Source organism: Pinus tabuliformis, chromosome 8 (genome assembly GCF_031772625.1).
Source record: "Pinus tabuliformis cultivar Carrire ecotype Pingquan chromosome 8, CPIR1, whole genome shotgun sequence".
Classification (NCBI taxonomy): Eukaryota; Viridiplantae; Streptophyta; class Pinopsida; order Pinales; family Pinaceae; genus Pinus; species Pinus tabuliformis.
In genome coordinates, this window is record NC_142294.1 from 1,282,748,757 (window position 1) to 1,282,772,988 (window position 24,232).

At 39.1% G+C, this 24,232-nt stretch overlaps 1 protein-coding gene across 1 annotated transcript; it reads left to right on the forward strand.

Moving 5' to 3' along the window:
* Positions 1–1,174: 1,174 nt before the first annotated feature.
* LOC149240094 (uncharacterized) lies at positions 1,175–23,529 on the forward strand. Its single transcript, XM_089370049.1, has 3 exons — positions 1,175–1,468; positions 1,574–2,351; positions 19,550–23,529. Exons 1-3 carry the CDS (start codon positions 1,175–1,177, stop codon positions 23,527–23,529), a joined length of 5,052 nt encoding a protein of 1,683 aa, XP_089226175.1.
* The last annotated feature ends 703 nt before the right edge of the window (positions 23,530–24,232 follow it).

Below are 24,232 nucleotides of genomic sequence, written 5' to 3' on the forward strand. Positions count from 1 at the left end.
AAACAAATTCTACAAAGTTACCAAAAAAATGCTCACTAATCCTAAAAATTAGTAATTGTACATCAATAAAACTTTTTTAATAAAATTAGTAAAGAAATACTCATAAGATTTTAAAAACTAATAACTAAATATGGTAATAGTTATTAATTATAAAAGCTATATGTAAAATATATATATATATATATATATGATTAATGTAATTGGAAATGAAAATAGAGAAAAAAAAAATAGAAAAAAGACAACAACAAAAAATATAAGTCAAATTAAAATGTATGAAAACTAAAAAACAATATTGGGAAAATACTTTTTAATTATTTTTTCATCTTTAAAATTTGTCATCTTAAAAAAAACCATAGAAAAAGAAGAAAAAAAAAATATAAGTCAAATTAAAGAGTAATAAAACTAAAAAAAAAATACTGCAAACAAGTGTTTAAATTATTTTTTTATCTTTAAAATTTGTCATCTTAAATTGAAAATATGGAGAAAAAACTATAATTCATGAAAGGAAATAATTAAAAAATGAAAAGAATAAATAAATAGAAAGGAAATAAAACAAAAAATTAGTAACTAACAGAAATGAAAGTTACTAAACAACCCATAATAAGACCTCAATCAATCACCTTACAAATAAATAAATTTAAATAATAACAAAAAATGAATTCCTAATGTTAAACTATGGATAAATGGCATAAATGTTTGGTCAAAGATAAACTAATAGGCAGTCAAAGGCAAAACTGAATGCTTAATATCATGCATGCCAGCACGTATAATAATATAAAGAAGCATATATATATACACACATACACATTTATGTAATAAATTAATTTGTTATGATAAATAATAATAATCATAAAAATTATTTTTTATACAGTATAAAGAATAACACTAAAATAATATCATAACAAATCATTCTAATGAGATTTTTTCCGCTGCGCCTCCAAGTTGTTGCGTTATTGCTCTGCACGAAGCTAGGGCTGCAGCCTCCTCGGCCGATCCTGCTCACGGTCTGGGCCTCACGCCCCTCAGCACCATTTCTGAACGTGCTCTGATCCGATCCTGCTAGTGATTCCCTCTTCGGCTGTGAGATGCAGCGTCTCCCTGCTGCTTGTCAAAGCGCAGCTAGGGCTAGTAGCAGTCTTTGATCAGATCTGCTTGCTGCGCGGGCCTCAAGATCATGGAGACCCAGGGATCGCCTCTTTCTCCTTCGCCACCTCCTCCCCCTGCCGCGGAAGCTGTGTTCAACTCTCTGCTAGCTTCTTTGCCTAAGAAGAAGAAGTCAGAAGCCGCCAAGTTTGTCAAAAAGCTTGAGGATGTACCAGAGGTCACCCTTCCTCCTGAGGGCCCAATCCAGGTTGCCTTGTCCCTGGCAGATCGAGCCCTGGTGGGTCAGTTCACGGGCCTTTGGCCCTCTCCAAAATCGATGGAGATCTGGGTTGTCAAGAACTGGATCCCGCTGATCAAGAACAGCGTAACTTCATACTTCCTGGGAAGAGGCTACTTCCTGTTCGAATTCAACACAAAGGAGGATAAAGACTTGATTTTCAGGAATGGTCCCTATTTCATGGGACCCTAGGGCCTCTACCTCAACAAATGGACCCCAGACTTCGATCCTGCCGTGGATGTTCCGACGGCAGTCCCTGTCTGGGTTCGGCTCCCGAACCTCCCAGTGCACTGTTGGAACTGGGATTCCCTCAAGCACATAGGCAATGCCCTGGGAAAATTCATCGACAGGGCAAACAACAAGGATCAGTATGACTGCGCTCGGATATGTGTTGAGGTCGACTTAGAGGTGGGACTTCCGGAGGCCATTAAAATAAATGTTGGCAGTTGGACGCATGTGCAAAAGCTGGATTACGAGCAGCTCCCATTCAAGTGCCACAAATGCCACATCTACGGCCATTTTGCTAGAGGGTGCCCGAACAAAGGAGAAGCAGAGAAAGGGAAGGAGGACGGTTGGAATCAAGTTAAGAGGACAAAGACCTCTCACAAGAAAATTGGGGCCCCAAATGGCCAAGGCCCTCAGCCAGCCTCTGCCCAAAATGGACCTCCACAGAAAAGCCAAGAAAACAGGTACGAGATCTTAAGCTCTGCAGAAGAGGTTCCACAGGAAGAGGAAATGCAAGATAAAACCCAAGATAAAGGGACCTCAGCAGGATCAAGGCCAGGAGAAAGTGTTACTGAAAGACATAAGGAAAAACAAGCAGAAGCCAACGAGGAGGAACAAGTCTCGGAGGAATCAGAGGAGGAAGGGGAAATAGGAGATTCACAAACATCGATCAGAAGATCGTCACAGGGCCGCAAATCTGCTAGAGAAAAGAGAGAACAGGAAACCTACAAAGACAAGCTTCAGGGTAGTGTTGATGCCCCGAAAATCGTTGTATCAACATTGGGGGATAACCACCCGGTCCGGACCTTAATACAACTCCTTTTCTGTTTGGAATGGTGGCTCTGACTGGGTATACTGGGACCAGTTTCCCAATAATGAATAAAAGGGGTGGATGAACGATTGATTATCTAATCTAACGATAGGTGAATAATTTAATCTAACAGCAAAAATAAAAGAACTACTACTAATCCCGAGAACTATTATTCTTTGAAATGTAGCACTTGATGATCTTTGTTTATTGACAGGCATATAGATGACTCTATCTAATAAACATAGACATTTATTCATTCAATGATTACTTTGTTTAAATAGTTAAACAAAGTGATTAACACAATATTGCTACACTTATCATTTATATTATCGATATATATATGATCAAAAGAAAAGCATGTTGTAAACATCCAATAGTGGAAGGAATAAAGAATGCTGTTAAAAACACATGCATATATCCGATAATAGCAAAAGCGATCAAACGACAATTCATATAAAAAGAATGAACTCAAACACAGATAATAGTACCATATGAGCTGCTAATCACTCCCAATACCAATCGCTATTTGAAATTCTTCTTCCGACTCAGAAATACTTTCAAACAAAGACAGTAGTGCACATCCGCATAAAAGCTTCTTTTTCAAAATCAGAATGATTGGCCCAGTTTTATAAAAGAATATGCCTAAAGTACAGTAGTGCAACTTCAGGTTTTAAGTCATATACAAAACTTACGACCCTTTCTAAATACATGAAAGGGTGTATAAATACTTGATTAAGCTAACTACCTATGAAACTAAAATCCTACTTAATTGTTATAACTTGATTCTGAATATCTCCTTCACGGCAATCTGGCAGTCCGTGGCATGAATCATCATTTAGGCTGTTTGCCTTTAAACCTGAGCTGGCATATCGCAAGCATTGGTTCCACTTCTGGTGGTCTGTTGAGACGAGAATTGAGTTGGGCAGCATAGGTGGCATCCTGTATATCGGGAATGATATACTCGATTGCATCTGTGAGGCATTCGAGGGCGGCTCTCTGGCTGTATGGTTTGACTAAGAAGAACCAATAGGTGTCCCATGTCAAATTGTTAATTCCTGCGATTAATCTCCCATTTTTCTCTAGTTCCGGATAACATGACTGCTCCAACGTTTTAGCCGCTGTCAATTTACCTGGGGTACATTAAGAAATCATGTTAGACAAGTAGAGAGTATCATTAACCAATTCAACCAAATTACTTGTGGTTAATTTGCATCTTGAAATTGCTCTCTCTGCTTTCATTAACTGGGACTGTCATTCCGTAAATAATATCTCCTTATGTGATTCTAGGATTTTTGGCAAATTAGCCGCCTGCCCCTCATCGGTGTCTTGCCACTCAAGAAAATTAGTTAGTGTTTCATCGGCTTGATCCAAGTCTGTTCTAGCTTTTTCTGATTTTTCACCTATTGATGTCGTCAAGTCGCATAAAGGTTCTGCCTGGGCGATTTGTTGACATAAAAGCTTTATCTGTGTTATCAATGCCTTGTTTATCTGTAATGCCTCTGCTCTGAATTCATCTATATGTGGAAGATTCTTTGTTTTCTCAAGTTGGGCTGATAGTTGAGCAATTTGCTCATCTTTCGACTTCAGCATTTGTTCATTCGCTGCTTTTAGTTGTGCCAATGCCTCAGACAGCTCTTTCTGCTTTTGAGTTGCACTGTAATCAATCTTCTGTTTCTTTTCCTGCAATTGTTTATTCAATTGATTATTTATTTGTTGTTGTGTAAACAATTGCCGCTCTGCTTGCTCTGCCTTCTGTTGTGCCTCCGATAGTTGTGCTTGTAGTGAAAAGATCTCCTGGTCTTTTCCTTTTAATAAATTACTCACCTCTGATGCCTTGTCTATTGTAGCTGCTGAATAGGCTCCAGCATATTGTGATAGTTTTGTTAAGTCATCAGAGGGATCAAATTCCTCTTTCCAAACCACGTTGCCCGTCACTGTTTGTTCAGGGAATAGGGAAGGTTGATCATTCCTTCTCCTTTTCCGCTGTCGTTTTACCACAGCCTTGTGTTTTGGGCTGTAGAAGACATCTAAGGGAGGAATTTCTTCTACTTGCAAAATAATCTGATCGGAGGGATCCTTAGGGATTATCTCTACTTCTTTAGAACTGGGTAGGCCACTGGTTCCACTTGGAACCTGTTTTGAAGTTGTCTCCTGTGTGTCAACCGCTTTTGATGTTTCGGCTTCCTTCGAGCACTCAAGATTGCTGATGATTGAATCGAATTGTTGCCATTCCTGGAGCAATTTCGGGTCAATCTGGGCATCTACATTCACCTCTGTGCTGCTCTGTTCCTGCTCTTTTGTCTGGGTTTCCTCTTGTTTTTCCATATGCACTTCCTCCTGTTCTTTTGATGTAACAGGAGGTTCCTTAGTGAGTCGCTGCTCAGGCTCGCTTGATTCTGTCGTTGGGGTTGTTGCTAACAGATCTAGAGGCAGAGTTTGCAACCTCTGTTCTCTAAGTCTGTTGAATTCAACTAACCCGTCATCCTTATATTCCATTCTGGCCAGCGATTTAACTTGGGACATTGACTCAGCTGAGGAGAACAGGTCATCGAACATATCTTCTTTATGATCAAATTTTGTCAATTTTGCTTGTTCAAGTGTATTATAGGCGACTTTGTTTGGATCAAATCGCCTATTAGGAAGAGTTGCTAGACTTAATGCCTTCATTTTTTCAGCTTCTTTCTCTGCATGTTTAAAGTCATGCAGAGCGTAGACACCGCATCTTAGAGGAAAAGAGGGCCAAACCTGCTTCTTTTTGTTCTTTAGAGTTTGTGTCACTCCTTCGGATGTAATCTGATAGGCTATCTCCCTAGCCAACAGCTTATCAGGTATGTACAAAGGGAGGACATGAGGTTTGGCTTGGCTGCTGAAAATTCTTACATAGGTAAATTTTTCCTCTCTGAACCATCTTCCTATGGATGTCAAATCAACCCCTGCTTGGTAGGAAATCTTAGGAGCAGGTTTATCAAAAATAGAGTAGTGAATGGGTAACATAAAACCATTGCAAACTTGATATAAATGGTGTTTATAGTAAGTTTTCCACAACTTCCGATGGTATATATGAATGGGCATGGGGTCTTGTGGAGTCCACCTCCATCCAAGCACAGGAAATTCAGAATTAAAACACAGGGTGTCCAAGATATAACCACTATAGTAGAATGGGGGAATAAACCTTTCAGTGATGCGGGTTTTGCTTCTAAAATCTAGAACTGCGGTTGCCCAATCCATTATTTCACTATTACATGCTGCCTCCATCAAAGGAACCATTTCTATAGTGAAATTTGTGGAATCGTGTAACCCCCACAATCTACACATCATTATCCCAACATAACAATAAGGAGAACATAGAGAATCAACAGAGTACTTACCCGAAGACTCATGCTTTTGTTTTGTTGGATTTTGCCTCCAATCCCCAATGGGTTCGGATTCAATTTCGTTTTCATCTCTGAATTTCTCCACGAATGCCTTGTTGTACTTCTTCTCCGGTACAGGCAAATGATACATTTGCTTCAAATCATTAGGTTGAAATGAACCGAAGATTCTCCCATCCATGGTGCAAAAGGTTCTGTCTGTAATTGGGATTTCTTCAATTGCCCACCTCACTACATCCGTATATGGGAGAATTTGTTCTCGGGCTGCTATCCGATGAAGGAAAGAGTCGGCTAAATCCTTTAGAGTAGCATCAGATTTTCGAGTCGTATCTGCTGTGGCTTGTACTACTGTCACCTCGGGTTCTTCGGCCTCAATCAAATTATAGGTACTTTGCCAAGTAGTTTTGTCGAGTCCTAGACATGTAGTGTCGGATATCAATCCTTTTCTTTTAGCTCCTGGATCAGCGATGAGTTGTCATGTGGCTGGCAAAGCAGAAGCTATTGCAGTCTTCTTAGACTTCTTCCCCATTCTGTTTAAATCTACTGCTTCGGAAGAGCTCTACACAGGAGTGAAAATGAACGTAATACAGAGAATTGGTAGCGCAAACCAAATATGAGCGAGATATATTGATCGATGCATGATGAAGGATTAACTTAAAGTGGCCGCGGATACAATCTGTGAAAAGATTTTTTAGACTTACTATTTCATTAAATGGCCGTTAAAACCTGTCAATCCTTTAAATGCCCATCATATCGTTTATTGGCTGAATGATTCGTTTAAGCGTGTCTTGGATGTTTTGGCGGTTGAGCGCAAGTGAATCGCTATTGGGAAGATAAGTCCTTTAATACGAATTAGCCGAAATATCCTTGCTTTATCAATTTTTTTTGAAATTCGCACTTTTAGCTTTATCGCAATTGGCCGTCGGGGAAAACTTAAATCGTTATATTGGTTCCTTTTGGAATCCCCGATTGCCGATAGCGATATCGCCAATTCGCATCGGGAGTATTAACTGAGAACTTTGAAAAGCATGCGTGGTACATCTCCGATCGCCGATAGCGATATCGCATCGCATCGGAGCGAAAGGGACTTTTGTTATGATAACTCGTTATTGCCGATATCTGATAGCCTTTTGCGTGTTGTCGCATCGGAGAAAACCAATGGGTCTTTAACTTATGCCTCCTTTGTCATTGTGACATGCGATCTTGCGATTGCTTTATCGCAATGATAAAAGATTACTCATTTATATATTATAAGACCAATTAATTGGTTTATCAAAAAGGTTTTGTAATGTTTTCATTTTGTTTTCGGATCTTTTTGAATAATACTAAGTTGATACCAATTAAAATAAAAAGGGGCCCATTTCATATTATAGTTTTGAGAATAAACTTGATATGAAATGGGGGTTGTTGTAGAGCACAACAATTGGCGATTCGCTGGAAGAAACAATTATCTCTGAAAAGTACGGAAATACTTAAACTTTTTCAAAATAGGAATCTCATCAAAGGGGAAAATTCTAATATAACTAGGTATATATGCATTCCAAATAAAATGAAACTATCTTTGCTAATTTCCTCTCTTGTTTAAAATTAGATACATTCTAAGTTTTAAATTGGCCTCTATTGGTTGATAATGATAAAACAGAAAACCTTTCCAAATCAGCTTTTAAAATTGACTCCTTTGTCATAGGTAGAGCCTCTGCTGCCAGCAAACGTTCATAGTTTCGACAGGGATACCTTTTAACCATGTTATTGTCCATTATCCCTTCCATTTCAGAGTATGATTAACAGAATGAATTCAAAACATGCTTTCATATTTTGCATTTCTTTTTTACTTTTATGTTATTTTGTAAGATAAAAAGCCATTGTCCTAGTTTGGTGACCAGCTGAGTGACAATGCCATTCACTGGTAGTAATTTAACCGAACAAGCTGGCTCGTGATGAGACCCCTTGTCTTATAATCCTAAACCATTACCCTATTTTGGTATGCAGTATTGGTAATGTCAGTTAAACTATTTCCCTATGATCATGGTAAGCAGGCATGTAATAAGACCTCTTATCTTTTATATCAAATATTTTAGAATTACACTCTGAGTAATCATAAGCTTTGGTGAGTGGGATGGACAATTTTGTCCTTAAGAGTAAATGGATGACAAGGTAAGAGTTAAAGATGCTGAAGTTGGATTAGTTCCTGTTTTGATATTGATAACATTTTTGTGACCAATTTGAAAACATAAAATGATTTACAATACTTCTAAACTTTGAGAAGCGTTCACAAAAATTGAAGTGTGGTTTCAGAATGCAATTATACCTAGTTTCCTAGAAATTATCCCTTTTGTTTAAGACTTCTATTATTTTAAAAGCAAATATCAACACTACTTCTTTTGAGCAACTTTTAAATATAGCAAAGGTCAATGGAAGATACCTTACAACTTTATTTTCTAATGGTCCTACAAACTACAAAATTCCACTAAACTAAAAAGGAGAAGGGGTTACCTCCTCAATTGAAGAATTTTTTTAAGATAAGGCCATTAACAGGGAGAGAATCTCTCAAACCTGATAAATCTTGTAATATGAAGGTCGAATGGCCTATCTTCTCACAGATCTGAAATGGCCCAAGCCACATTTTCTGGAACTTGGTGTGTTTTCCCTTATCTTCATGGGCTTTGTCCCATTTCAAAACTAAATCACCGACTTGAAATTGTTTTGAACCGGATGAAGCTGAATCAAAGGATGACTTGATAATTTGCTGATGTTTTGCATGAATAACCTTGGCTTTTTCTCTTTCCTCTTCTAATTTTATAATTTGGTCATGTCTAAGTTGAATAGAAGAAGAAGGGCTTTCCTCAATAAACTGAACTAGGGCTAGAGAAGGAAGGACAAGATTTGTTGGTAGCACTGCTTTTTTTCCATATACGAGATTGAACGGAGAAGAACCTATGGAAGCCTTCTGCGTTATCCTATCAGCCCATAGTGCAAATATTAAGGATTTGTGCCATTTTTTATGATTCTGTTCGATAGTCCGCTTAATAATTTTAATCATATTTTTATTTGTGGATTCTGCTAAACCATTACCCTGGGTATAGTAATTAGCAGAATATTTTAATTTAAATCCTCTTTTAATAGCGAAATCAAACATGGCATTGCCTGAGAAGTAAGATGCATTATTAAAAACAAGAGCATTTGGGACACCAAATCTGGTAATGATGAATTGATCTATGAATTCTATAATTGCCTCAGAATTTGCTGTCTTTAAAGGAATTGCTTCAACCCACTTAGTAAAATAATCAGTAGCGGTAAGGATATACTTATGCTGTTTGGAAGAATGTGGAGTAATTTCTCCAATGATGTCCAATCCCCATTGCTCAAATGGTTGTTCAATGTTGACTGGTTGCAAAGGGAAAGCTGGTTTTCTTTGTCTTCTACTAGAAGTTTGACAATTTCGGCATTTCCTTACATATTCATGAGCATCTCTAAACAGAGTGGGCCAATAATATCCAGCATGAATGATTTTGTGGGTTGTTGTGTCAGCTCCAAAATGTCCTCCTGCTGGTCCATCATGTAATTCCTGCAAAACGTTTTGTGCTTCAGGTTTTTCTAGGCATCTTAATAAGATTGAATCATAATTTTGCCTAAAAAGCACATCATCAATAATTGTGAAATTTTTTGCTTTTAATCTAATGGCCCTTTTGTTTTTGTAGGACAGGTTAGGAGGTGCATATCCATTTTTCAAATAAAAGATCAGGTCAGCATATTGTGATTCAGAATCAGTAATACTTATCTGGTTGATCGCTTCGGTTTGATCTGTGTCACTTGATTCTTGAATGTTGGATGCTCCTGCCAATAACTTGTAAAAACCTTGGCCTCTGACAATCTTTGTTGGTTTAATTTCCAAGTCATATTCTTGAAGTGCTGTAACCCAATTTGTCCTTTTTTCACCTAATTCCCTTTGGATTAATAGTTGCCTTACTGCAGGGAAAGGAACTATAACTTTTGTATGGGCTTTTCAAAGGAAGGGTCTGTAATGTTTGACAGCTTTATATACAGCAAAGGCTTGTTTTTCTACTTCGGAGTAATTCAATTCAGCACCCTGAAGATTTGAACTATAGAATGAAATGGGTGCTTCCAAGTTGTGATTATTAATCTTTGTGAGTACTGCTACATAAGACAAATCGGATGCAATAGTATACAATGTGAAATGATTAGAAAAATTAGGAGTATTTAAAGCGGGGGCATTGATTATTGATTGTTTGATTAAATCAAACGCTTCCTTTTCTGCTGATCTCCATCTAAAGACTGAATTTTTCTTAATCATAGTTTGAAGTGGCAAAATGATTTGAGAAAAGTCTGGAACGAATCTTTTGACAAAATTGATTTGGCCTAGAAATGACTGCATGGATTTTTTATTATGAGGGAAAGGGATTTCAGAGATTTCTTTAATCCTATCCGGATCAATATAAATGCCATCTTTAGAAACAATCAAGCCTAAGAGCTTTCCTTGGTCAAGAGCGAAGAAGGATTTTTTGGGATTAAGTGAAATACCGTACCTTTTGCAGCGTTGAAATATTTGATTTAAATCATGCAAATGATTGGATTTCTTTTTAGAAAATACAGTAATATCGTCTAAGTAGACAACTACTGTTTTGCTAATCAATCCTTTGAAGGCTATATCCATCGCTCTTTGGAACATGGCTCCTACATTAATAAGTCCGAAAGGCATTTTCTGATAAGCATAAGTTCCCCATTTTGTTTTGAATGTGGTTTTGAGTCGGTCATTAGGATGGACCAAAACTTGGTTATATCCTGAAAAACCGTCTAAAAAGGCCATCAACTCAGAGCCTGCCACTGATTGGAGTATCTGCTCCATAGTAGGTAATGGGAAATTATCTTTTAGGCTTGCTTTATTCAGATTTCTGAAATCTATACAAATCCTGATGTCGCCATTTTTCTTTCTGACAGGCACCATATTGGAGACCCAGTTTGAGTGCCGAACGGGAAAAATAATCTTAGCTTTCAAGAGTTTATTGAGTTCCGATTTTATTTGACTCTCTAAGTTCGGATGTATTTTTCTCAACTTTTGTTGAATTGGTTTCTGTTCGGGAAGCATTGGAATGGTATGCTGGATGATGGATGTATCGTATGTCTTTAAATCGTCATATTTCCAAGCGAAAACATGTTTATTTTTCCGTAACAGTCTAATGAATGCTTCCTTTTCTTCCATGGAAAGTCCTAATCCTAAATTAATGTTTTGAGGATTTTGCTCAGTGCCAAGGTTTATCAATTCAAACCTTAAGGTGGAACTTTGGAGCTTTGTATTGGTCACAGGTTTAAACCTGTCTTTAATATCATAAAGATCCTCAAGCTTCACCACAGGCTTTGGTATTGAGTTTTCCTCGTGTTTTCCTCTCATTTGAAGGTCATGCTTGCTTTCCTCAATGATTTGATCATCATAGGACTTTTCGGAAGTTAAAAATTGTAAAATGTCTTCATCGTGATTGAATACTCTCCAATTAGTGACATTGTCAGGAATCGATGGCCTAAAAAGTAATTCTACTGAAAATCTATCTGGGCTATAATCTTCGGAAGGTAGGAGCTTGGAAGCAACATTGGCTAGCAAGTCGGCTGCTGAATTTTGAGACCTGGGGATGGAAGAAATATTGAATGCCGAAAAGTGGGAGGTGAGTTCCTGTACCAGCGACTGATAATGTTTGAGATGGCTAGAAAGACAATGAATTGTATTCCTTACCTGTTTAATAATAATTTCGGAATCTCCAAACACTTTCAAATATTGAACCTTGAGGCCAATCGCTTTATATAGTCCTTGGACTAAGGCTTCATACTCAGCTGTATTATTCGTGCATTCAAACTCCAACCTACAGGACAACATTGTTTTTTCTCCCTGAGGGCTAACCAAAATACATCCTGCTCCCGAGCCTTCGCTAGACTTAGACCCATCGAAATATAGTGACCAAAATAAAGAAGTATTAACAATTTTATTTACAGTTTCCTCAGTATCATTAAAACATCTTGACCTATCTGTTTGTGAATAATTTTCGATCTGAGATGTAGAATTGTTTACTGAGAAAGGAGATGGTTGGGCAGTGAAGTTGCCAAAGAATGACTCAGATGAATAATTCCCCAAAATGTTGTTATTAAATGCTATTGGTTGATTTTCTTGTTCAAATTCTGTAACTGTATGGGTCATGTGTTTCTCCCGATCGATTTTTATTTGATTTGGCTTTCCCTTGTAGGGAAGCCACATATGGGACCAATCGGTAGAAATATACCCATGGAGTTTTTCAGACCAATCCCTACTCAAGATCAAACCATAAAATTCAGGTATATCGGCGATTAAGATATCAATTCTTTGAACTACTCTAGGATCAGCTGATAGCCTGATAATTACTGAGTTGATTTCCCCTAAAACCTGGACTTTAGTCCTGTCCAACTGCACAATATGAATAGCGGACTTTTGGGGTTCAATGTTCAGTTTGGAACAAACTGAAGCTGGCATTATATTAGAGGATGCCCCTGAGTTAATCAAACAGTTGTTCAGGTTTCTATTGTAGACCTCATAGGTTAGAAGGAAAGGTGGAGTATGAGAATTTGATCTATCTCCAATCAAAACTGCATCAGTAGCTTCGAGCATACCAGAAGGTGGTTGACCTGCATCATTTGCATCTTTAGCACTGGGAAGGGGTGAAGTAGGAACAACATTCAATTCTTTGAGAAGCAATTTTTGCTGATGTTTCAATTTACTAAGTTCAAACATGGTAATGTTTGCCTTAGTCTTTTTCATGTCATCAACAATATTGTAATCCATTGAATCAGATACTACCAATGTCTTAGATGTTGACGGAATATTTGAGGTTGAAGGTTGGTTTTGCGGAACTGTTGCAGGTGGCTTCTTTGGGGGTACCTTTTCCTTTGTTGTAGTAGCACCTGCACTCCTTTTCTTTGAAGTTGTCTGAACAGGTTCAGAGGTACTTTTACTCCTAGTAGTGACCGGAAACGCTTCTTCTTCATTTTCTGTATTGGAGTTAGGCAATATAAAATCCCACATTCCATGACATTCAACAACTTCCTCTTCTTCATCAGTTGGTGAGACTGTTTCTTCTTCTCATTCATCAGGATCTGAATCTGCATTAGATATAACATTCGGTGGTTTTGATTCAGTTTTCTTGTAATTCTTAAAGGGCCTTTTGGTTGAGGTTTCAGCTACTTGTTTTTTGATTTCAACCATTTCATTTGACATAGTCTTGAGGACCTTTTGTAGACCCTCCATGTCATATGGATCTTTAGGGGTTTCTTCTTTGAATCATCTTTAAAAGAAACTTTTTTGGTTTTTCTATCTTCAAGAGCAGCTTTCTTCTCTAGAGCATTAATACGTTTCTCCACAGCAAGTGCTTCTTTCATGTTTTCAGCTAAAGTTGGTTTTCCAGCCCTGTCTACAAAAATAGCTATATTGGCAGGTAGGGCAGTTATATACCACTCGCTTCTTATTTGCTCACTTGGTTTGGAGGCCGTTGGGATTTTATTCAAGAGTTTATTGAATCGCGCATTAAATTCTTTAATCGGTTCCCTATGCTCTATCCTAAGATTTGAGAGATCATTTATTAATGTAGCTAGAGACCTAGCATCACCATACTTAGTAAGAAACTGTTCTTGGCAAGTCGTCCAACTGGTAATGGAACTAGAAGGAAAGGAAAAATACCAGGATCCTGCTGATCCTTGCAAAGTATAAGGGAAAAGCCTAACGACAACATCTTGCTCTGTTACTCCCTTCAAATTAACTGCTAACATGAAGTTATTAATATGTTCCTCAACTTGTGTTCCATCATCTGGATTAAACTTGGGTAGCCATTTCTCAGGAGCATCAGGTAATGCATGCAATGGTGCAGGCATGTTGACTGCACCAGGCCTGGTCCATGGATCTGCCATTGTAACCGCAGTAGTGGATGATACTACTGTTGAAATTCCAGATGCCTGGGAAGGAGTTGATATTGAGGATTGCGCAGGTTGGGATGTTGAAGTTTCTAATCCCTGATGAATAGCAATGTGTGATGAGGGAGTGGATGGTTGACTTCGCACTAGGGAAGATGAGATGGAGGATGTGGATGAAAGTGCTTCACTGTCAGATCCTTCAGTGTTTTTCTTCGCCTTTTTCCTTTTGGGTAAATGGAACCCAGTAGGTTCAATACCGAGCTTTCCACTCTGAAGTCTGGTGAGAGGGTGAGGTAAATTGAATTGCGAAGTCACACTGCTTTGAGATACCTCAGATTTCTGTGGTGATATCGAGAAGCTCTGAAGTTTATGGATAAGGGACTGAACTTCAAGAGATTCAAGACTTAGTTGTTCTGGAGTATTGTGGGTTTGAGCAGTGGTAGTTGATTCCTCTTCTTCTTGTTTGGATACTGGAGAACCAGCATGCAATTGGGAAGTACGAGGTGATGTGGAGGGAGAATTACTCTTAGAATGGTCTGTAGATTTGGGTTTGCTTGCCATTCATAGTTGAGGCCCTCCTTCTAGCGCCAAAAATGTTGATGCCCCGAAAATCGTTGTATCAACATTGGGGGATAACCACCCGGTCCGGACCTTAATACAGCTCCTTTTCCGTTTGGAATGGTGGCTCCGACTGGGTATAATGGGACCAGTTTCCCAATAATGAATAAAAGGGGTGGATGAACGATTGATTATCTAATCTAATGATAGGTGAATAAATTAATATATCAGCAAAAATAAAAGAATTACTACTAATCCCGGGAACTATTATTCTTTGAAATGTAGCGCTTGATGATCTTTGTTTATTGACAGGCATATAGATGACTCTATCTAATAAACATAGACATTTATTCATTCAATGATTACTTTGTTTAAATAGTTAAACAAAGTGATTAACACAATATTGCTACACTTATCATTTATATTATCGATATATATATGATCAAAAGAAAAGCATGCTGTAAACATCCAATAGTGGAAGGAATAAAGAATGCTGTTAAAAACACATGCATATATCCGATAATAGCAAAAGCGATCAAACGACAATTCATATAAAAAGAATGAACTCAGACACAGATAATAGTACCATATGAGCTGCTAATCACTCCCAATATCAATCGCTATTTGAAATTCTTCTTCCGACTCAGAAATACTTTCAAACAAAGACAGTAGTGCACATCCGCATAAAAGCTTCTTTGTCAAAATAAGAATGATTGGCCCAGTTTTATAAAAGAATATGCCTGAAGTACAGTAGTGCAACTTCAGGTTTTAAGTCATATACAAAACTTACGACCCTTTCTAAATACATGAAAGGGTCTATAAATACTTGATTAAGCTAACTACCTATGAAACTAAAATCCTACTTAATTGGTATAACTTGATTCTGAATATCTCCTTCACGGCAATCTGGCAGTCAGCGGCATGAATCATCATTTAGGCTGTTTGCCTTTAAACCTGAGCTGGCATATCGCAAGCATTGGTTCCACTTCTGGTGGTCTGTTGAGACGAGAATTGAGTTGGGCAGCATAGGTGGCATCCTGTATATCGGGAATGATATACCTGATTGCATCTGTGAGGCATTTGAGGGCAGCTCTCTAGCTGTATGGTTTGACTAAGAAGAACCAATAGGTGTCCCATGTCAAACTGTTAATTCCTGCGATTAATCTCCCATTTTTCTCTAGTTCCGGATAACATGACTGCTCCAACGTTTTAGTCGCTGTCAATTTACCTGGGGTACATTGAGAAATCATGTTAGACAAGTAGAGAGTATCATTAACCAATTCAGCCAAATTACTTGTGGTTAATTTGCATCTTGAAATTTCTCTCTCTGCTTTCATTAACTGGGACTGCCATTCCGTAAATAATATCTCCTTATGTGATTCTAGGATTTTTGGCAAATTAGCCACCTGTCCCTCATCGGTGTCTTGCCACTCAAGAAAATTATTTAGTGTTTCATCGGCTTGATCCAAGTCTGTTCTAGCTTTTTCCGATTTTTCACCTATTGATGTCGTCAAGTCGCATAAAGGTTCCGCCTGGGCGATTTGTTGACATAAAAGCTTTATCTGTGTTATCAATGCCTTGTTTATCTATAATGCCTCTGCTCTGAATTCATCTATCTGTGGAAGATTATTTGTTTTCACAAGCTGGGCTGATAGTTGAGCAATTTTCTCATCTTTCGACTTCAGCATTTGTTCATTCGCTGCTTTTAGTTGTGCCAATGCCTTAGACAGCTCTTTCTGCTTTTGAGCTGCACTGTAATCAATCTTCTGTTTCTCTTCCTACAATTGTTTATTCAATTGATTATTTATTTGTTGTTGTGTAAACAATTGCCGCTCTGCTTGCTCTGCCTTCTGTTGTGCCTCCGATAGTTGTGCTTGTAGTGAAAAGATCTCCTGGTCTTTTCCTTTTAATAAATTACTCACCTCTGATGCCTTGTCTATTGTAGCTGCTGAATAGGCTCCAACATATTGTGATAGTTTTGTTAGGTCATCAGAGGGATCAAATTCCTCTTTCCAAACCACGTTGCCCGTCACTGTTTGTTCAAGGAATAGGGAAGGTTGATCATTCCTTCTCCTTTTCCGCTGTCGTTTTACCACAGCCTTGTGTTTTGCGCTGTAGAAGACATCTAAGGGAGGAATTTCTTCTACTTGCAAAATAATCTGATCGGAGGGATCCTTAGGGATTATCTCTACTTCTTTAGAACTGGGTAGGCCGCTGGTTCCACTTGGAACCTGTTTTGAAGTTGTCTCCTGTGTGTCAGCCGCTTTTGATGTTTCGGCTTCCTTCGAGCACTCAAGATTGCTGATGATTGAGTCGAATTGTTGCCATTCCTGGAGCAATTTCGGGTCAATCTGGGCATCTACATTCACCTCTGTGTTGCTCTGTTCCTGCTCTTTTGTCTGGGTTTCCTCTTGTTTTTCCATATGCACTTCCTCCTGTTCTTTTGATGTAACAGGAGGTTCCTTAGTGAGTCGTTGCTCAGGCTCGCTTGATTCTGTCATTGGGGTTGTTGCTAACAGATCTAGAGGTAGAGTTTGCAACCTCTGTTCTCTAAGTCTGTTGAATTCAACTAACCCGTCATCCTTATGTTCCATTCTGGCCAGCGATTTAACTTGGGACATTGACTCAGCTGATGAGAACAGGTCATCGAACATATCTTCTTTATGATAAAATTTTGTCAATCTTGCCTGTTCAAGTGCATTATAGGCGACTTTGTTTGGATCAAATCGCCTATTAGGAAGAGTTGCTAGACTTAATGCCTTCATTTTTTCAGCTTCTTTCTCTGCATGTTTAAAGTCATGCAGAGCGTAGACACCGCATCTTAGAGGAAAAGAGGGCCAAACCTGCTTCTTTTTGTTCTTTAGAGTTTGTGTCACTCCTTCGGATGTAATCTGATAGGCTATCTCCCTAGCCAACAGCTTATCAGGTATGTACAAAGGGAGGACATGAGGTTTGGCTTGGCTGCCGAAAATTCTTACATAGGTAAATTTTTCCTCTCCAAACCATCTTCCTATGGATGTCAAATCAACCCCTGCTTGGTAGGAAATCTTAGGAGCAGGTTTATCAAAAATAGAGTAGTGAATGGGTAACATAAAACCATTGCAAACTTGATATAAATGGTGTTTATAGTAAGTTTTCCACAACTTCCGATGGTATATATGAATGGGCATGGGGTCTTGTGGAGTCCACCTCCATCCAAGCACAGGAAATTCAGAATTAAAACACAGGGTGTCCAAGATATAAGCACTATAGTAGAATGGGGGAATAAACCTTTCAGTGATGCGGGTTTTGCTTCTAAAATCTAGAACTGCGGTTGCTAGCTTATCCGACAGTACAGTTGCCCAATCCATTATTTCACTATTACATGCTGCCTCCATCAAAGGAACCATTTCTATAGTGAAATTTGCGGAATCATGTAACCCCCACAATCTACACATCATTATCCCAGCATAACAATAAGGAGAACATAGAGAATCAACAGAGTACTTACCCGAAGACTCATGCTTGTGTTTTGCTGGATTTTGCCTCCAATCCTGAATGGGTTCGGATTCAATTTCGTTTTCATCTCTGAATTTCTCCAGGAATGCCTTGTTGTACTTCTTCTCCGGTACAGGCAAATGATACATTTGCCTCAAATCATTAGGTTGAAATGAACTGAAGATTCTCCCATCCATGGTGCAAAAGGTTCTGTCTGTAATTGGGATTTCTTCAATTGCCCACCTCACTACATCCGTATATGGGAGAATTTGTTCCCGGGCTGCTATCCGATGAAGGAAAGAGTCAGCTAAATCCTTTAGAGTAGCATCAGATTTTCGAGTCGTATCTGCTGTGGCTTGTACTGCTGTCACCTCGGGTTCTTCGGCCTCAATCAAATTATAGGTACTTTGCCAAGTAGTTTTGCCGAGTCCTAGACATGTAGTGTCGGATATCAATCCTTTTCTTTTAGCTCCTGGATCAGCGATGAGTTGTCCTGTGGCTGGCGAAGCGGAAGCTATTGCAGTCTTCTTAGACTTCTTCCCCATTCTGTTTAAATCTACTGCTTCGGAAGAGCTCTGCACAGGAGTGACAATGAACGTAATACAGAGAATTGGTAGCGCAAACCAAATATGAGCGAGATATATTGATCGATGCATGATGAAGGATTAACTTAAAGTGGTCGCGGATACAATCTGTGAAAAGATTTTTTAGACTTACTATTTCATTAAATGGCCGTTAAAACCTGTCAATCCTTTAAATGCCCATCATATCGTTTATTGGCCGAATGATTCGTTTAAGCATGTCTTGGATGTTTTGGCGGTTGAGCGCAAGTGAATCGCTATTGGGAAGATAAGGCCTTTAATACGAATTAACCGTAATATCCCTGCTTTATCAATTTTTTGAAATTCGCGCTTTTAGCTTTATCGCAATCGGCCGTCGGGGAAAACTTAAATCGTTATATTGGTTCCTTTTGGAATCCCCGATTGCCGATAGCGATATCGCCAATTCGCATCGGGAGTATTAACTGAGAACTTTGAAAAGCATGCATGGTACATCTCCGATCGCTGATAGCGATATCGCATCGCATCGGAGCGAAAGGGACTTTTGTTATGATAACTCGTTATTGCCGATATCCGATAGCCTTTTGCGTGTTGTCGCGTCGGAGAAAACCAATGGGTCTTTAAGTTATGCCTCCTTTGTCATTGCGACATGCGATCTTGCGATCGCTTTATCGCAATGATAAAAGATTACTCATTTATATATTATAAGACCAATTAATTGGTTTATCAAAAAGGTTTTGTAATGTTTTCATTTTGTTTTCGGATCTTTTTGAATAATACTAAGTTGATACCAATTAAAATAAAAAGGGGCCCATTTCATATTATAGTTTTGAGAATAAACTTGATATGAAATGGGGGGTTGTTGTAGAGCACAACAGGTAGTCAACCCACTCTGGAGAAACTCCTTGCTAAAAATCTGAAGGTGACAAGAAATCAGGCACAGGGTTCCAAGGGGGCCCATCAACATAAAAATAAATGATGAAGATAGTCTCCTGGAATTGCAGAGGAATGGGGAGTAGAGTGAAAGAAGAAGCAATGAGAAGTCTTATAAGAATAGAAGCCCCAGATATTCTTCTAATTCAGGAGACAAAAATGGAGGACAACGAGTTTCTCCAAATCAGTAAAAAAAATTGGAAGGAAGGCAGAGGTCAAGCCGTCTCAGCACGGGGAGCCTCTGGGGGGTTGGGCTCTCTCTAGAATAAATCCAAGTATTTGTTGGTTACAGAGATCCTCAATACCCATTGGTTGTTTCTGAAGCTACAGCACGTGGACTCGAGGGAGGCATTTTGTCTCTTCAATGTCTATGTCCCAGTAAATGCAGGGGAGAAAAGGGCCTGTTGGGACTCCATCAGGCAACTGTCGGAATCAGAGAATTTGGAAAACATCATAGTTGCTGGAGATCTAAATCTCACCTTGCATGCGGAGGAAAAGCGAGGAGGCAGTATCATAAGGGATCCAACAAGGGAGTGGGTGGAGGATCTCATGCAGGACTGGGATCTGCTCGACATCTCTCCTTCCAATGGTAAGTACACCTGGTCTAACAAAAGAATAGGCCCTGACCACATTGCTGCAAGACTTGATAGATTTCTGGTGCAGAGTTCCTTTCTTTTGCTTGGTCTCGAGTCCAGAATGCACATCCTCCCTTGCAACGTTTCAGATCACAAGCCTATTAAGCTTGAGATACTGGATCATAATGATCTTGGCCCTATTCCTTTCAGATTCAGTCCACTTTGGGTCAAGAATCCTGAGTTTCTGAACTTGGTTCAAGATTGTTGGAAAATGTCGGTGAAGGGCTCCCCCTTCTACATCTGGGAGGAAAAGCTTAGAAGACTAAAAGTTGTCCTAAAATCATGGGCCAAATCCCTCCCCAACCCTGCAATAGAGAGAAAATTGGCCCAAGACAGACTCGATCAGCATCATGCCCAAAATGAAGATGCAGAAATCACTAGAGATGTATTAGATAAGGAGGCCGATCTTCAACAAAATTTCCATAAAGCTTGCCTCTCGGAGGAAGAATATTGGAGACAAAAGTCTCGGAGTCTATGGCTTAAAGCGGGAGACAGAAATTCCGCCTTCTTCCACAAACAAGCCCAAGCTAGAAAGAGCTTCAACTCTATTGCAGAAATTAAGGAAGGGAACTCTATCCACAAGGATTTCGGGAGCATCAAGAAAGCAGCTTTCACTCACTTTAAAAAACTTTATAGTGAAGAAGGAGTGACGGACCCAAACTCCAAATTCTTGGGGGCGGTCCCTACTAAGATCTCCCCCACAATGAATCAACATCTTGAAGCAAAGATCACTATAAAAGAAATAAAGGATGCTCTCTTCGACATGGAGCCCGACAAAGCCCCAGGCCCGGATGGCTTCACCGCAAGATTCCTCCAATCCTGTTGGCAGATTGTGGAAAAAGACCTCTACAAAATGATCTTGAAATCTCAAAATTGCCAGAAAATAGGGGGCAACACCAATTCTGCCTTCCTTGCCCTCATCCCCAAGGAAAAGGGCGCTAAGGCTTTCAATAGGTTCCGTCCCATCTCTCTTTGCAACATTGGATATAAATTAATCACAAAGGTGATCGCCAATAGGCTAAAAGGTATCCTCCCAGCCATCATTCCGGAGAATCAAGGCGGGTTTGTTCAAGGGAGACAGATTGCGGACAACTTCATCCTAGTTCAAGAGGCGATTCATTCAAGCCTACAACGCAAAGAGAAAGGTATGGTAATCAAACTAGACTTGGCAAATGCTTTTGATCGAGTCAGACTTAGTTTTCTTTGGGAAGTCATGCAAAAATTTGGCTTTGGAATGAATTTTATCAATTGGATTCGAGCTTGTATTGCCGATCCTTGGATCGCTCCCTTGGTGAACGGGAGAGCAACAGACTTTTTCAAAGCATCAAGAGGACTCAGGCAGGGTTGTCCCCTTTCCCCGCTTCTTTTTGTCCTCCATGTTTCTGTCCTGAGCTTCTATTTAGATCAGAAGCTGGTTGATCAAGAGATCCTGGGGCTCAACATTGCCAGAGGGGTTAAAAATGTAAACCATGCTCTATTTGCCGATGATACTCTCCTGCTAGGGGCTGCCTCCGCCCGATCCGCCTTAAGGTTCAAGGAAGTACTGGATGAATATTGTGAAGCTACAGGCAGCATTTTAAACAAAGGGAAATGCAATGTTTTCTGTTGGAATATCTCTGCCAACACCCTCACTGCCATCTCTAGAACTTTAGGCTTCTCTGCCTCCCTCAATTGGACTTCCTTTATCTATCTGGGCCTTCCTATCTTCCGCAAACTTGCCTACAGCAAAGACTGGTTCCCTCTGCTAGACAAATTCAAGGCAAAAATTCAAGCTTGGGGATTCACTTGGCTAAATCTTGCCGGCAAAACAGTTCTCATCAAATCCGTACTCAGTAGTCTACCCATCTTCCAATTCTCTGTTATCCTAGCTCCAACTGGCATCATCAGGAAAATGGAAGCCTTCATCCGCAAATTCTTTTGGAAAGGTGGCAATCACAATGAAAGAAGAATCCCATTGGTAAGCTGGGATAAAATCTGTAAGCCCTTGAATGAAGGAGGTCTGAACTTTAAGGATCTCAGTCTTCAAAACACAGCCATGGGAGCCAAGATTTTTTGGAAAATCATTGGTCCTCATCCAGGCTGGGCGCAAAGAGCATTATGGAAGAAGTATTTTACTGGGGCGCGGAAAAGATGCTTGGACAATTCCCTGCCCACCACCGGATCGCAATTGTTAAAACTCTGTCACAAAGCAATTCCTCTAATTAAAAACAACACGTTTTGGATACCCGACAATGGAAAAGAAATCAGTCTCTGGGATGATGGTATCATGATGTACCCTCCCCTGTCGAGCAACGGCTCCCTTCAAGAGCTGCGTTCGTGGTTGGATGGCGCTGGGCTCTTTACACTTTGGGACATCTCGACATGGACAGGCAACACTTGGCTGCGTTGGAACCTGCCGCCCGTGCCAACTGAGTTGACCAATGATCGGGACACTCTGCTCACGCTGTTGAATGGGAAGGCACCTCTGCGTGCAGGGAAGAAGGATGCCCGTGGCTGGGGAGCTAAGCCTGGAACATATACAGTAGCGCAGGGGTATAAATCATTGCAGGAGCGTCCACATGTTCCACCAGATCCTGCTGTGTGGAAGGGTCTATGGAGTTACAAGACCATGCCAAAGGTGGACTTTTTCTGTTGGCTGTTATGCCACAAAGGAATTCTTACTGAGGACAGGTTAAAGAAGAAAGGATTCCATGGACCCTCACGATGCCAATTGTGTTGTGACAGTGAAGAGAATGCCCACCATTTAATGTTGGAATGCAAATACTCAGTAGAAATCTGGCAGAATCTCTTGAGCCACTGGAAAAGAGTGTTCATCTTGCCAATTTCTATCTCTGATTTATTTGCAACCTGGCGAAATTTTTATCCAGAAACACTTCCAAAAAATGAAAGCTTTAAGGCTGCTTGGCTCTCCTTGCCAAAATTTATCTGCTGGCAAATTTGGCTTGAGAGAAATAGAAGAGTTTTCAGAGATGAAGGGAAAAATCCGAAATTCATCATAATCAAGATAAAAAGTCAATGGAAAGAAAGTCTGGGTGAGCATTTGTCGGATTCGAACCTAAGTCAGCAGGACTTAGATTGGGGCACTTCGTTGGATCTCCATTTCTCTCGAGAAATAAGACATCACAAGGAAAAAAAAGAATGGCAATTCAGAGGGAAGGAGAATGAACTATCAGAATGGCTCACCAGGCAATCTAGGCATACCTTGTTCTTTGATGGGGCAGCGAAAGGAAACCCCAGTATGGCAGGGGCAGGAGGAGTTATAAAGAACAAGGAAGGCAGAATTGTGACTAACTTTGCTTGGGGAATAGGGTACTCCACAAGTATCCAAGCTGAAGCCTTGGCACTTCTTCAAGGTCTCAAGCAAGTCAAGGCCCTTGGTTTAACAAAGGTAAATGTTATCGGAGATTCTCAGTCCATTATTAAAGTCATAGTGGAGAATTCTCCTCCTGCTGATCTTAGATTAGCTAGAGTGGTGTCAAGAATCAGACTTTTGGTGAAATCTCTTCAGTCTGTTAATTTCTTTCATGTATTGAGGGAGAACAATAAGGATGTTGACTCGGAAGCCAACAGAGCGGTGCCTCTTGCAGCTGGCTCTCTCTTGAGAGATGGGGTCAAGGAGTGGGACTCCATTCCATAATCTTGTTCTCATGTTTTACTGCATTATACTAAATCAGTTTGTTTGTGTCCATAAGATAGGGAAAATAATAGAAATAGATTCTCTAGTTCCGAGTAAGAAACATTGGCACCCAAATCTTGGGGCCTTTGATCATCTGGTGGAAGAAAGTTCATGGGCTTGGCCTTAATTATTATAATCGATAAAGGCATTTTAGCCACAATTCTAATATAAACCCATACTCGTTCTTGTTAAAAAAAAAAAAAAACAAATCATTCTAATTAAATAATGAAAAATGAAAAAATAAATATTAATAAAAGGAAAATTTTCAAAAAAATATGAAATTTAATATGGTTATATGTAGTGTTGTTACTTAGTACTTGTTTTTAATGTAAAAAATAATTAATAGCTGCTTTAGATTAACTTAAATGTTTATAGAGTTAAAAACCTCCAAAAACATGTATATATAAAGTATGTTATATAGTAATCATAAACCTCAATTTAAGATTACATAAAATATAATATTTATATCTTTTAAAATTAAATTATTGTTATTATTATGTAAAAATTGTATTAAAAATTATAAATATATAAATTTTCAAATACAATATCAATATTTTTCATACAGAAAACATAAAAAATAAATAAATTAAAAATTATCTAAATAAATTATATTTAAAAAGAAATTTAAATGGTTTATGCAAATAAATTAATTTAAATAAATAGT

Coding starts and splice junctions, on each gene's coding strand:
- LOC149240094 (XM_089370049.1), top strand. CDS start 1,175: ATGGAGACCCAGGGATCGCCTCTTTCTCCTTCGCCACCTCCTCCCCCT. Junction 1,469..1,573: donor TCCCGCTGATCAAGAACAGC/GTAACTTCATAC, acceptor ATGGGACCCTAG/GGCCTCTACCTCAACAAATG. Junction 2,352..19,549: donor CTACAAAGACAAGCTTCAGG/GTAGTGTTGATG, acceptor TGTTGGTTACAG/AGATCCTCAATACCCATTGG.